Source organism: Equus przewalskii, chromosome 27 (assembly GCF_037783145.1).
Source record: "Equus przewalskii isolate Varuska chromosome 27, EquPr2, whole genome shotgun sequence".
NCBI lineage: Eukaryota > Metazoa > Chordata > Mammalia > Perissodactyla > Equidae > Equus > Equus przewalskii.
In genome coordinates this window covers 8275502-8291150 of record NC_091857.1, presented here as the reverse complement: position 1 = coordinate 8291150, position 15649 = coordinate 8275502, and the positions used below count along the sequence as shown (strand labels likewise).

The 15649-nt window shown below is 35.4% G+C and overlaps 1 protein-coding gene across 1 annotated transcript in view; it reads right to left on the bottom strand.

Moving 5' to 3' along the window:
* The window catches only part of GBE1 (1,4-alpha-glucan branching enzyme 1), a 246641-nt gene continuing 230992 nt past the window's right edge, over nt 1–15649 (bottom strand). The window contains exons 15-16 of the mRNA XM_070597715.1: nt 9604–9721; nt 1–1845 (exon numbers count right to left, since the gene is read on the bottom strand). Of these exons, the coding sequence (XP_070453816.1) occupies nt 1789–1845; nt 9604–9721 (175 nt within the window). The 3' untranslated portion in view covers nt 1–1788. The remainder of the gene's footprint in view (nt 1846–9603; nt 9722–15649) is intronic.

Genomic DNA, 15649 nt, shown 5'->3' with positions numbered 1-15649 from the left:
TATTTTGGACTCAATATTTTATTTGTTTGCATGTATTTTTATAACTCTTACCTAGCAACATACATTTATTGCTCTTCTTAGGGGGAAAAACACTGGACAAGGGCAATCAACTTACATTACACTGTTCAGCTCAAGCTTTAGACTGTGAAATCTAAGGAACACATTAGTGAGACCCATCAGTATAAGGAAAACACAGCATAGAATTACTCTGGTCTTTTTGACTTTGCCACAGAGGTCACAATGGAAAGGCAATGGGTTCTGGGTGCGAAGTAATTTCTTGTCATTTTTAAAGAACTTCAACAGAAAAATAGCACAAATCTTCATACATAAGAAAGGCATAGACAAGGAATTATAAACCAGGACATGAAACATCACGGTTGCGCACTGTGTTTTATCGATAGCAGGTACAGCCCATGGATCACGGCAGAGGGACGATACTAATTATTCAAACTATTACTCTACCTTGAAGTGAAAGCAAATACATTTCAAGACCTAGATTCAAGGCTTTCCCCAAAAAAAGTTATAAGGCAGGTAGTCAATATATAGGTTTAGCTATAAAAGTAAGTCTATTTTGCTAATCTCTTTCATGATTGAATGAGTTTTTAACAGAAAGGCTTCCAAGTGCTTCTTACTCATCATGAAAAACCAGGCTAAAAACAAACAAAAAAACAGTATTAATGTAAAAGAAAAAATTAGATCTTTAAAAAAAGTGACAGATACATTATGTTTTATAAATGCATCATAATTTCTCTGTTATGAATGAATTACGCATCAGTGATTTTAGACCTGTGGCAAAGTATTAATAAACCGAGCAGCAATTTCATGACTGAGTAGCCCACTGAGTTGAGACAGTTAATTCAGCTTTTAAAAGTGCTCAGATTTATAGCTGGAGAGTAGCTTAGATATCTGAGTGGGTTAGCATAACTTCAAGTTACAAAATGGAACCTAAAAGAAAATATATTATTAATCGCCATGCCTCCTCGTCCTTGTGCACATATGCATATACGTGGGGAAAGTATCAGAGTTGTGATAAGGCATTTTAATATTCATTGTAAATCAATCCCCATAATAGTACAGCAAAATAGCCATTTGTAGCAAAGGCAATTTGCAAATTTTTTTTTATTGATTCTAAGTAAAAGACATTTTCTGAAATGTTAAAATTACCAATTCAGGCCTTTGGATAGACTGAGATATCAGCATCTACCAAGATACTAAGTGAACAAGAGATCACATGATGAAACTTATGCAAAATGAGGCATAGAGGAGTTCATCGATAATAACTTTTATGTTACCTTTGATACAACTCTTATTCTTATATTACTATTTATTACAGTATTCCTAAACACAATTTTTTAAAACACAGTAACAATCTTGGTACTTTGTAATTCAGACCAAGAGATATTAGAACAAATAAAGCCACCAAATATCCACCTTAAAAAATACTGTCTACATTCAACAGAAATAACCATACACGACACAATTCAAATTTGAACTTAAAGCCAGGAGAGCAATGTTGTTTAAAGACATTATGTATAATGCTTCGTTTGAGGATCCTAACTGCTCAGATGCTTGGAAAATATAGTCCAGGGTCCCTGAAATTTCAAAAATATCCTCCGCCCACTTCTTAAAGTTTGACCATCATTTGCATAGAGCAATACTGAATTTCAGACATCTGACATTTTGGCTAGACAACCGTATTTTGAGAAGCGTACACATCATAAGCTCTGCGACATTGAGGACGGGGAGCAAGGCACAGTCTTCCTCCAGTGGAGCTGAAGCCAGGTCTCTTCAGTTGGGCGGATCCACGTTCTGAAGAATGAGGGCCACTCGGCTTGGAATGTACACCTATGTCAACACAAGCATGTCAGTGCAACTGAAAGAAATACTGAGCGCAGTGTCACTGTGGCAAAGGGACATGACGTAGTGTCACGTTTGCTTAAAGTTGCAGTTATCTTTATAACTCTCCCGGCTCGGGGGAGACTAGTTCCATGTTCCAACAGTTCTGGCCTCACTGTGAGACTCCTTTAAAACAATCACCACTAGAGGGCTCCATACGCTTTACAAAAGCCAACGTTCCTCAGACACTAGGGACATAAATGGCACTGACTGCTGTTTCGGTATCATGAGGTGGTAAAGGCTGCCTGACAGGTCACAATGTTATTCTATTCAGGTGAGTAAAAGTAACACACAAAACACTGCTTTACGTCAAGACATTTGCCATCCTGTTTTTTTGTTTTCTCCTGTCATTTTAAGAACAAAAAGTTAAACGTAATATGAGGGATCCTAAGTGTATTTTAGGCCCCTCCCTAACTTAAACGAATCAAAAAGCTTGCGATGGCACTTAAAATACAATACACATCCTTTCCACACCCCGCAGAGTGCTGACCTAGCTCCTTCTCGCTTAAGTGCACCTCTCATCCCAGCTAAGCACATCATTTGTCTCTTCTCCCCTCACTCGCCAAGCTCCAGCCCCAGGGGCCTTTCAGTTCCTTCAATACGTCACACCCTTCCCTTCCTCTGGGTCTTGCCCAGGCTGTGCCCTCTGTTTGGAACACTCTCTACTTTGCTAGTTCCTTATCGCTTGAATGTTGAAAAATCCCAGCTTGATGGAGAGGTGTTCCTTGACAACGCTAGAGATGACAGTTTCTCCATTTCATTTTCTGTCATAGCACCATTTTTGTTTCTTTCTGAACACTTAATCTAATTTGTGATTTTTTTCAAGTTTATTATGTTCTCCCCACTAGACTATGAGCTTTACAAAGGCAGAGGCCATGTATCTTCACATTTCTAACTCTTAGTAGGTGCCAATGGACAAAGTAGGTGCAATCATGGCTGAATAAAGAATGAATACAGGAATCAGTAATAGTGGGATCAATATGTGCATATTTCACAAAATATCCTTTTATATACTTACATCTGAAATAATTTTTATACAATTGAGAAGTGATTTAACTGCTTGATGCTTCTCTATGTGCTAAATAATTACACATAAGATATTTACATAAGATATTTAATTACACATAAGATATTTAATTATTAACAAAGCAAATCGTAAAAACATTACAGATTGCTGTCATCATTGTGAAAGTATCTCTCCATTTCTGACTTTGCGAATATTTTACTATTTTTAGTCACTTTAAGTAAATGATTGACTGATGGTTAAAGGAAAAGGCTTTTATATAAGTTTAGGACCATAATGAAAGATGCAAAGAAAACACGGCTTTAGGAAAAAAAATAAATAAAAGAACAGAACAGCTGATTTTCATTGAATGAGACTTTTGTATGTCCAGTGCATCTCAACCCAGCACATGAACACTATGTTTTTTCTTAAGGGTTCTGTCATAAAGAACTCTTACAACTCTTAAAAAAAAATCAGATATACCAATACAGTTGGTTAGTTTTGAACATTAAAGATTAAAGCAGTTTTAAAAGGATGGCATTTTGAGAAATTTATATTATGAATGTAATAACTAGAGAACAGTGTTGCTAATCTTTAAAAGTAACAGTGATTTAGGAAATGACCATCAATATTTGAGAAAGATCTCACAAATGTTAACAGTCACTGCATGGCTCAATGTCTCACAGTCTGACTTGCAATCCAGTACTTCCAATGATAAACATTATATCCTTGCAGTCATTAAGCGTGGGGAAACCATGTATTTCAAAGTCACAATCTGTTTCCCTATAATTTACACACTCTTTTAAATGTCTCATAGCTTTTAAACCACATCAGTATTTAATTGCTAATGCAATCCGTTCCATTCAATACGTTCTGATTGTGAGAGGTGAGATGGTTATGAAATTGGTTCAGCAAAAGGAAGCTGGAGGTACCCATGAACAAAGTAGGACCATTACCAACGACCCAGCCAGATCTAGTCCAAAGGATGGCATATTTCCATAGTCAACACAGACCAAAGCAAAGGAGGAAAAATAAAAGAAACAACGGTCAGATTCAACCAATTCTATCTCCAAGTCTTATGAAAACAGGCATGAATGAAGCCAGTGTCCTGCCCTTCTAAAGGAGTTTGCCAGGTGCTTATTTTATTCTGTGTATTTAGTTTGGGGAACCACAGTAACTAGGTGTAACTAATCAGTAACATGGCAGGTTATAATCAGAATGTTTCTGAATTGTTCTGTTATGAGCATCCTAAAACTCAATCTAAATTTCTCAGTAGCACCAGAAACGGGACAAAAGAATTTCAGGTCCCTTTATATTAAAAACATTTCTCTGATATTATATGGTTCTATACGCAGATAAAAGGATTCTGAAAAGCCCAAGCCTCCTGAGAACAATGCGATGAAACACAGGAGTCAGACCTAGGACAAACGAGGGTAGGTCCCCGCTCAGCGTGTGGCAGTGATCCATCAGGACAAGTACGCCAATCTCTGGTTTGGATCCTATGCAGTTTTGGTATCTACTCTGTTTACTTCATAACCTTATACTGATTTCATGAATGAAATATAATTGATAACTATAACTGATAATTTATAAACATTCTCTGTTATCTTTTAGTATTTTAGCTAGCCCAAATTTAAGAGTAAAACAAAAGGGATGACATAAGAAGTTTGAGGTTTGCAATATATGCATTGAACTTCCTATTTTGGCGTTTAAAGATTAAAAAATGCTCCAAGAACTCTTGCTAAAACATGCTGGTCATTTTATGTAAGGAGCTTTATGACACCAATTCCAGTCACACTTAGAGACCTCTGAATACTATCTATTTAAAAACCTTCAGTTGATAATTGTCTAATATCATTAATGGGAATATTGTGTAATTATAGTTTTTCACTGCAGTGTTAATTACCAGAATGTGTTATGTTGCTCTAGAGCCCTTGCAGTATAGGCAATATGAGAGAATTTCCCCAAGCAAGTGATGTTTCTTAACTATGGCTGTTTATGGAATTTTCAGTTTTCTTCTTTATTAGGGTTCTGAGTATGTAAATCAATTTTCTTGGTGGTTGGGAAATGACTACCAATTATACTAAAGGACTTAAGATAATCAGAACTAATCTTTATGATGAGACAATTACACACATGAACAATTTGGGGGCTCTGTAATTTAGTACTAAGTATTGGCTCTGTAACTCTCATTTTATAATTTTAATTCTAAAAATAGTTTTGATTCATGCAGCAAGAAAAAAATATGAACATAATTTAAGTAGATCGAAACATAAACATTTAAGTATATTTAAATATAAACAATTTATATTTAAGTACATGTATATGGAAACCGTGTAGTACAGATGTCGGATAACATGTGCTGATAAAGATATTTATAGCTACGTGCCCACTTATAGCCATTAAGCCCTAAACATTTTGTAGCTAGGATCACATTAAGAACATATGAGATAATGTAATGTATGCCATGAATTTCATTTTTTCTAGCTATATTTATAGTGAACTCTTCAAAAGGAATCAGAATGCCACAGTATAATCCAATTCATTCATTAAGAGAGTCAAAATGCATGCTAATCTACCCAATTATTTTGACTACCTTAATGACTTAGTCACCATGCCACCCACTAAGACAGCTAATACAATAACTGATCCCACAATAATCTACTATATTACATCATCCAGGCAAAGTACTGTGTTCTCCTAGGATCATAACTGGGTTGCAAAAATTAATTACATAATTTTTGAAAACAGAAAATTTTAAAATAATTTTAAAAAATACATTAAAGGCTGATTTTTAAATTTTCTTAGAAATTGTTAAATTTAGCCATAGAACATAATTGAAGAGTGATGACATCATTTGATGAAAAGGATATTAGACTCTTAACAGTCTACATACACACATTTGTCATAAAAAATTACTAATTACTTTGAAAACCAAGGGTGACATATAAAATAATGTTAATTTTCGCAAACATACTTTAGTTCATAAAATACTCTTTAAGAAAAAAGAAATCTTTCTTAATTCATTATTTTATATTAGGTTAAGAGAAAAGTGATGCTGATAAATATTTCTATATAGAGATGTATATTTTCTTATCTAACTTAGAAATATTAAAAGGAGAAAACTGTAAGAATCAAGATTGATTTTCTTGGTCCAAAAAAACTAAATATTTTCCAAACTTTGGATACAGCAAAAGATATTTCCCAATTGTTAAGTACTATTTTCAAATACTTACAACTGAGGGAAATAAAAAAGTACACCTATGCCAAATCTCCTATTTAAACCAAAGTCTACTTTTGAACCCCCAAATTTAGAAGGAGAATAAACAGATCTACTGCTTAATGATAAGGAGCCTAACTGGAAGAGTAAGAAATGCTAAAACTATTGCTTTATTCAAATTTTCACCATTGAGACGGCTTGAGTAACTATAAAGGAGTCTAATTCGCTTCAGGTTCAATAATCTCTGTTCAATTTGTGGGATGGAATTTGACTTTATAAATCAGAGAAGAGAAAGCAAGTGCCCTGCCCTGCCTCCGGTGCACTTATCAACATTTGGGGTAACACAGAAGTTCCTATATCAGGAACCAAAGTACAGAGAAATGACCATGCGAAACTGGAGTTTGCAATAACTGCCAGGAGAGCAAAACGGAGCTCTGCCCCGTGGCTTCTTGGCATTTGTGCGAGACTCGGGCCTCAGCAAATACGTTTGAACGCAGCTCTCCTGTGCCTTCACAGTTCCCACTGATGGAGCAAAGACAGACCACGCCGGAGTGGGCCCTGCTGATGCTGCAGCACGGATGGCTATTTTAAGATTCCTTCGAGCTCTGTTGGTTGCTATCTTTGAAAACAGATTTGACACTTATTCAGCAGATCCTTTGGATTATTGAGCTTGCAAATTAAGCTTTAGTGAATACAGTGTACCAGTTATGATGGTCAGAAGTTTCATGGAAAAGGAAAATGTTATATTTTTGTCCTCCCCTTTCCCTTTTACTCTAGGCACTTGGGAGGCAGAAATGATCTCTTATTGGTGGTGGAACGTGAGGCCTACAGCACACACGGCCATGTTCAAGAAACCTGACTGGATCCTAGCACATAGGAATCAGCTTACAAAGAGTTCCATTATAATCAAGTATTATTATAATAGGTACGTCTTTTAATGTAACTTTTTCTCTGGCTCTTCGAAAGATAACTCTGGCAAGAAGGAACCTGTTTTACTGGATTTTCTGGTCTATTTGGGCTCCTTTATTCTTAGATTAGACCAGTGATCATTTTCTCTGCAGCCTAAAGACTTATTTAAGTGACTAATTCCTGAAGCACCTGTAGTCATGGAAAACAGGATGTTGCAGGGTCCATCTTTACCTTTCTGGCCAAGTCGGATCAGAATTCTATTACCGGCAGGGGTTAAGCTCTACTCTATTTCTCATGTGCTTGCAGTGCTGTATTCTTCCACATGTTATTGAGACATGTTATATTCTCCACTCCACCTGCTAATTTAAAACTGCATATTCCATATTTGCAAGATCAAGTCAATTAGTGTTTGGAAAAGTAATCTCTTGACTGTTGCTGCCACTGGCTGGTTGGCTGGTTTAATTATGACAGAATATCTTTGCTCTTACAGAATTGAAGAGATGCCAAGAAATTTTTTGCCCACCCCTAAAGATTGTGAGCCCTCGCCTAAGATTATCATTCCCACACTTGTGAGGTCTTCTTAATCCTGTGTCCTCAAAGCATCTAGTGTTTTGATGTACTTAAAATACCTAAAAAATTCTCAAATAGCTATCACAATAATAACTTTAAAATACCTTGTGCAATAGCACTTTTCAGTTTCCAAAAAGCTTGGCTGCGTTAAGGAATTTATACCTCCTAAGAGTCTCTTGCTATAGGAAGGATATTATTACTAATCCTCATTATACAGAGGAGGGAAACTGAGGCACAAAAAGGTAAATTACTCAAGTTCTCATAGCTAGTAAATGGCAGACCGAGGGCTTGATCCCAAGTTCCCAGCCATGACACTCTGGCCTTTCGGATCCCACCAGGCCTCTTTCCCTAACACTACCCTCTTTGGATATAGGAACCTTTAGGAAAGTTGGCTACATAAGAATTTTGCTGTCTGGATCCTTCAAAGTCCTTTGGGTCTGGTTTAATTGGTTCAAGTTCAGCTTTACCGCAATCAGTTGCTGGTCTCCATGACTCCTCTTTGCCAGCTGAATCATCTTCCCTAACCCCTCAGGAGTCACTAACTCTTTTGGTTATTTCAGAGCTTTAGGATAATTTTCTTATTCATTTCAGAAACTATTTTTATCACTCTTATTTTACATGGCAAGACTGAATGTTCTGACAGACTATAGCAATTGTTCTTTGAAGAAAGAATCTGATAACACCTTTGAGCCCTCTCTCTTAAAAACACATATGTAACTATATCTACATCTAAAGCTCTGTCAATATCACCACCAACACCACCCATTGGCACACACATACACTAGGGTAATACCTAAGTCTCCTGTGGCCATTGCATTTGCCTCAAAGTCTACAATCAACAACTCAATCTTGCTCATCTCTGCTCTTTTCATTTATCTTATGCCCACCCCTAAAGATTGTGAGCCCTTGCCTAAGATTATCCTTCCCACAGTTGTGAGAAGATGCCACTTATGCCACTGTCTTTGGCACATCGATTCTGTATATAATATGGTGGTTTACAAAGTGACGTGCTGGCACCACTTTAAGAGGGGAGAACATAGTAGGAAAATGAGGAACCAGGGGTCCCATACAAATTCTCCTCGTTGACTTATACCTAAATATTTTAAAAATGAGAGAATTTAACAGCTATGACAAAGCTATGTATACATTTGTTAGATACATCCTGGACTCATACAAGTGAAGCAAATCTTAATCCAAGATCTCCCATGGGGGAAAAGAACGCAGATCTGAGACAGAGAAATAGAAGAAGAGAGAGAAAGAGAGAGAGAGGGGCATATGACTAACCAGGAAAAGAAAAAAATACACCTAACGTAGATGTGGGATTGAGCTTATTATCTGGCCATAAGGTAAATGAACAATTCCTCCCAATCTGAAGAGTTTCTAAATTCTACATTTTTAAAAGACTTTAAACCCAGTAGTTTAAAGCAATATTCTTTCATTTGTGTTAAGAACACAAAGTAAAAATTAGTTGTGTAACTTAATGCTTTCCTCAGTAATATGAAGAAACCAGGGAATTTTCTAACTAGAATAAACTCAGTCTTCGATTGACTACAAGAAAAAAAAATATTTCTATTGTTCCTTTTAAGGTGTTTTAAATTGAACTTCATTAGACATTCAACGTAATGTAGAAATCTGCCTAATGTAAAATACAGAAAGCAAAAACAGAAGGAACATGAATTGTTGCGTAAAAAGTAGAAATGTTCATAACAGGAAAAAAACTGCTTTCCTCTTACTTTTTGAAAAATAATTTTTAATCCTATCAATGTTCAAACTTCCCCAATTAGTTTTCCCAATTAGGTTCCCCAAATCCACTTCGGTCCAGCACCGCACACGGCATGCGTCTGGTTTTTTTCAGGGCAGTTCTCCATCCCTGTTCCTTCTCTACCCGCTGTGGTTTTCACATGTTGCTTACTTGTTGGAGAGTTTTTCTTTGCACAAAAACATCACTTTCAAAGTAAAGGATTAAATTAAAATGCAATGAAAATATGTTAAAAACCTTACTTACCAAAAGAGAAGAGGGACGCTCATTATGCTCATAAGGCTCAGAAAAGAAATCGGTATTGTGGTCCAATCTCTGGTGTCCTCCATATTCCGCTGCGTCGGAATCTAGCACAATTTTGAATGTACGGCTCTTAAGGAATAACAACAGGTCAGGAGTTGAATGAGACATTATGAAAGACGTTCTGAGATAGGAATTTAAAAGAGAGTATTCTGAACACGGTTAAATCGTACTTTGTGCCATATGCTCACTTCTTCTCTAATGTTTCAGTGATTCTCACGTTTGAAAGGGGTTTTGTAGCCTATCTAGTGCACACACCCATGGGATCCTTGTCTTCCTTCTATCACAGCCCATCACGTGATCATCCAGACTGGGACTGAATATACCAATTACCAAAGAATCTACTTTTCTCAACACAACCCATTCCATTTGTTAGAAATTCTCCTCCACCGTGAACAGAAATTTGACTCCTTGGGACCAATTTTACCCAGAAAAGCTATAAAGAATAAGTTCAAATTACAGTAACTATTCAAATATTTATTAATAGCTAGGCTATCTCCATGTGTCCTCTGCATATATTACTAAATACATACTAAATATAATCAAAGAACCTTTGATCATTCCTCATTTGATATGGCTTTTGACTCCCCCATCTCTGAATTCATTCCAGTTTTCTAGATCCTGGTTATTAAAGTGAGGAACGGAGAAGTGACCCGAGTGCTCACGTGTGGTCTGAGGAGTGCACGATGAAGCGGGCTTACCCACTCCCCCGGTTACAGGCAGCATGCTGCTATTAACACACAAGATCACGTCCACAGACTATCCATCATGCTATGGGTGGATTCATGTTACAACCAGGAGATCTGCTACAATTTAACATCTGATTTTTCAGTGAGTTATTAGACATGTCAGCATTACTGCATTTACAACAAAATAAAAACTATGGTTATTAGATTCAAATTTATTATGCTCAGAATGTCTAGACGTGATACTTTGATACAAAACCCAACAAGTAAATATACATAGGTACTTAGAAATCTTAAATTTCTTCTAGCCTAAGGAGGCATACAGATAGGTTTAACGGCTTTGTATTTTCTTTTCCTAGTACATGAACTTTTAATCCCAGAAATGTTTGTATATTTTCATTACAGCAAAAATAATCATATTAAAATTACATGTGAGTACTAAACGATGACCATCATTTTCATGCCTCGGGAAGCTCTGTCTGGGTCAGAGATGCAGACGGACTCACTCCAGGAAGTTTTGCTGGGAGTGGTGGTGTCATCTCCCTCAATCTGGGTCAGCCTGCTCTGATTCAAGTTCAAACTAATAATCAGCATATTCGTGTGTTCAGAGGAGAGAGAGACAGAGAGACTGAGATTCAAAAGATGACTACTGGGCACAGGCACACTCTAAAGTCACTTAGTACAGGTGAAAATGATTTGAGCAGACCTACTTATTTAATGGTAAACTATGGATAGTGAAAATAAATAATTGGGGACACAGTAAATAAATAAATCATTGTGGAATGAAAGGAACTATTAAAATAAAAGTTTAGATTTTGTTCTTCATCCTAGTTCATTAAATACTTATACAAATACTGAAAAAAGCAAAAATAAAAACAGAAAGAGTACAGTTTAGAGAATTATATCCTAGAATACTTTTGAAAACTTTTGATATAGAGTATCAATAATTAAATATGTGGTTAAGCACAATTATTAAATTAGTGGTTAACTACAATTATTAAATTAGTTACTAAAGAAAGCAAGTATATCATCAAAAGCAATGGTCCCCAAGCTGTGAGTTGACAATCACTGGTAGTCGTATTATTCGAAGGGTCTCACTGAATGAACAATTATGTTATTGTAAGGGACTGGGAATCTATATGTATATTAGGCATTGTCTGAAGACTAAATTACGTTATTATACACATTTGATACTGTTTTTCAAAGAATGTGCATTTTTTAATTAATAAAGTACAGATTCACTTAAAAAGCCACAGAATTTATAGTAAGTTTTTGCCTACGTATTTTCTCATTCAAAAATTATAGAAAGAACAATTATTACATAAGGATGCATTTCTTTTTGACATTGAAAAAGATAATCACACTGAAAATGGTTAGAATCTACTCACTCAATATATATAATTTGTGGACATAAAGGAAAAGCTTACAAAAGCCACAAAGAAAGTCTCAAAATATCAGTTTAGACACATTTCTCTGATCTATAATTTAAAGAAAAAATTCAGCTGTGGTCACTTTTGGAATTACCCAGCCCCATGTCTGTATCACCCAAGAAACACAATAACTTCCTGGAGAAAACGCAACCCTTAAAGTCCACAAATTCCAACAATTTAAGATTGTTGTAGATTAAAAGTAATGATTGTGAAAGAGCTTATGATTGTAAATTAGTACCATATATTATTCAAGAATCAGGAAACCCCATCTTTTAGGAACAATGCTTAGAACAAAAATTTTTTAAGAGGTTATTTGAGCAACTGGATTTTTGTGTGTTTTTCTGTCCTCTCACTCAGGCGTTCCCTCACTCCCTCTTTCTCCTGTGCACACATACATACACAGATACACATACATACACAACATGTGACCCACACAGTACCAAAACCCCTACACAATCCCGTCTCCATTAAAGAACATCTCTCTGAAAATATAACTCAGCCAATTGACACTTAAACTACCTTCTTCATATGATTTCCAATTCCATAGTAGACAGGACAAATGTAGCAGGACAGGTCAACACCTCCACGTCACCTGTTCTATTCATAGCTATCACCCGACACCTAGCAGACTGCCTTCTCACAACAGGTTCTCAGTACATCTTTGAAACTGATATTCAAGATGACAATTCTGATTCACCAAGAAAGGTCAAGGTACATATCTTAATTTTTTATATTAGAATAAAGTAGAATAAATTATCCTTACTCTCTATTCACTTAATAAATAGATACAATGTATGAGGCACTGCACAAGATTTTAAAAAGTGACTAAGAGATGGTCTTAGTTTACATGCAACTTACAGCCTATGAAGGGAGATTAGGCATGCACATCAATGTTGATAAGTAAAACAGAAAGCAATATGCAATGAGAGGTAGAGCCAAGGAGGAAAGGCAGGATTGACATTCTGTATATAAGGAGTTTTGACCGATGGGTTGGGCTGCTAAGATTTATTTTGGTAATTAAATATGAGAATGTTGAAAATTTTTGAGAAAGGGAATGAGAATCAAGAAAATTAACCTGGAGGTTGGGAATATAATAGGATCAACAAGCGAAAGGCTAAATCAGAGAAACCAGCCAGGAATCTAACAATGCCATGAGGATAGTAAGTATGGCTAAACTCTGATGGTGTAAATGGAGACATATAGATAAGTCAATGAGATTTTGCATGTACAACTGATGGTAGTCAGATGGTAAGGAAACTGACGCTCAATTTGGGGAAACAGAAGTGGAAGGGAAGAAGAGTTGTGCCCAAAGGCATACAGCCAGTTTAGTGCCAGAGTTGGGATGTCCACACACATAGTCAAACATAGATCTAATCACTCTACACAGTAAACAGCTGTTTTCTGCCAAGAATCAGGCAAAGTGTTTTCATATGCAGTTTCCTGTTTAATTCTAAAGTTGAGATTCTGAGAATAAAGAGGCTAGAATGAGCATGACATGAGAATAAAAATAAGAAAAGCAGATAAAACGATATTTATCTAAATGATTAATCTAATTAAATTTAACAGATTGTGTTAAAGGACTGGATTCCTAATATTCCTTATGGAGTCTGAATAGCTGTCAAAATTCTTCCATTTGTTCTAGATCCCTTTCTTGTTCATTTGGTCATTGTACTGGTGAATACAAAATATTGGACCAAATGTTTACATTGCTCAATTTAGGAAAATACAGTAGGAAAAGAATGATAGAATTATTTCATGGAAATTTTTTTAAAAGAAGATCAAGTAGGTCCCTATCCATTTGAACGTCATTTAAAAATATTATGATTCCTTCTTATTTTAAATTCAAGAGATTCCTAAGTATTTGATAAATCTATCAACAGGTTGAAGCAGATAAAAACTTTTAAGCATTATATCACAGTCTATGTCCTTAAATTTTAACCAAGGAAGAGCCATGTTCTGAAGACCTGTACTAATAAGATTAAAGAAGAGTGAAGGCATGAAGACTCTTAAATTCAATGGCTCTTCAAATACTTCAAAAGCTGCTGTGTTTGCTCAGCCACTTGATAAAGTGTCTGTTCAAAGTATAAGGATTTTCATGTAAGAAGTACTATCATTTATATCATTCTGCATTAAACTCACTTCACTCCCACTGATGAAGCTAAGGAAATTTATTGTAAGGTACTATCCCTGAGGTTTCGAACTGAGTGACAATAAAAGGGCTTCTCCAGTGACTAGATGATCATAAAAATGGCAAAGTTGGTGAGTTACCATGCATCTTTAAATCGAAGACAATATAGATTTGGGATGAAATTTTTTATATATCTTCAATAAAGAGAAAAAAATGTCACTACCATGCCAAGCACTGTAAGAAATATCCCAATTGAAGACATGTGAAGTGTGAAAAAAATGTACATCTTAGAATACATGAATACAAAATTCATGAATATAAAACATTGGACAAAAAATTTACCTTGCTCAATTTGGGAAAATATAGTAGGGAAAGCATGATAGAATTTTTTATGGATATTTTTTTAAAAAGGAGATCAAACAGGTCCCTATCTATTTGGATGTCACTTAAAAATATTTAAGTTATTTAAAAAGCAACAAACAAAATAAGTTCATAGACTCAGAGAACAGATTGGTGGGTGCCAGAGGTAGGGGTTAGGGAGGGGGAGGAATGGGTGAAGGGGGTCAAAAGGTTGTAAAAATAAAAGGAATATATGAATTTAGTATGTTACTTTTTATATCTTATTCTTTAATCAACCCAGCCATATTATTATGATGGCGGTAACTTCTGGGACCTGAGTGACCCTAGGAGGGAGAACCGTTATCAAAGGCAGAAAACATCCACAGGAAATTCTAAGAAACTGAGAACAAACATCTGGTAGAATAAGACTAGGTGCGGGAAAGCCAGGAGAAATTTTATGTTTTTAACAGTCTAAACATTACGACCAGCACAGGACTTGCCACAACGTTCTAACACAACCCTTCCCTTTGCATGCTTCCTGAATTGAATTTTATTTTTTGCCAGCTACAATCCACAAATGTTAGGTTATGGCCATATAGCATCTCAAATACATTTGTCCATCTATTTTATAAATATAGGTAAATTATGCCTAGTTTACTGTCCTAGACACAGATTACAACTTTTAGTTGCTCTCTCTGTTCTCTTTCCAAATGCAGGGGTAGCAGAAAGCTGTAATGTGTTACTGAATATTTTATGGATGTGTATGTGTGTTAGTGTGAGGTAGGCATGTGTGTCTGATTTACACATCCCTATCTTTACTTCTCTGATCTAATATATATATTAATTTAAAAATTCATCACTGGAAAGGAGTTCTGATATTTTAATCATATTTTCAAAACTATTTTATGGCAGTTTATGTAGCATTTATGACTATGTTACTTTCAACGGAAAATATACATTTAGCTTTTTTTTCTCCTTGACTTTAGTTTAAAAAGAATCCCCAAATAGTATATTTCTAAAATAAAATTAAAAGAGAGAATAATATGAAAATAAATACAGAATTTACTATTGAATGTAGTCAAAGTATATTTTAAAACACAGTGAATGCCAAATGCAACTTCTCTTTAAGGGAGAAATTTTTCTTTTTTACTTTTATTAGTTCACATTAAAATTGCAGTGTACTTGAAAAAAGCAACATCTTCATCATGAGTTACATATGGATTCAATTTTGCGAACACTGTCTTCATTAAAAGTTTAAATGACAATCACACATTTTACTGAAGTGCAAAATGGAAGTATATTTCTAGTATAATCTAGGATGTGCTCATATCGTCAATGATAGGTTTCTGATTTTACAGTGAAAAATTAACTCCAATTTCTGCAAGTTTACTTCCTTGGCTGAAAATTTT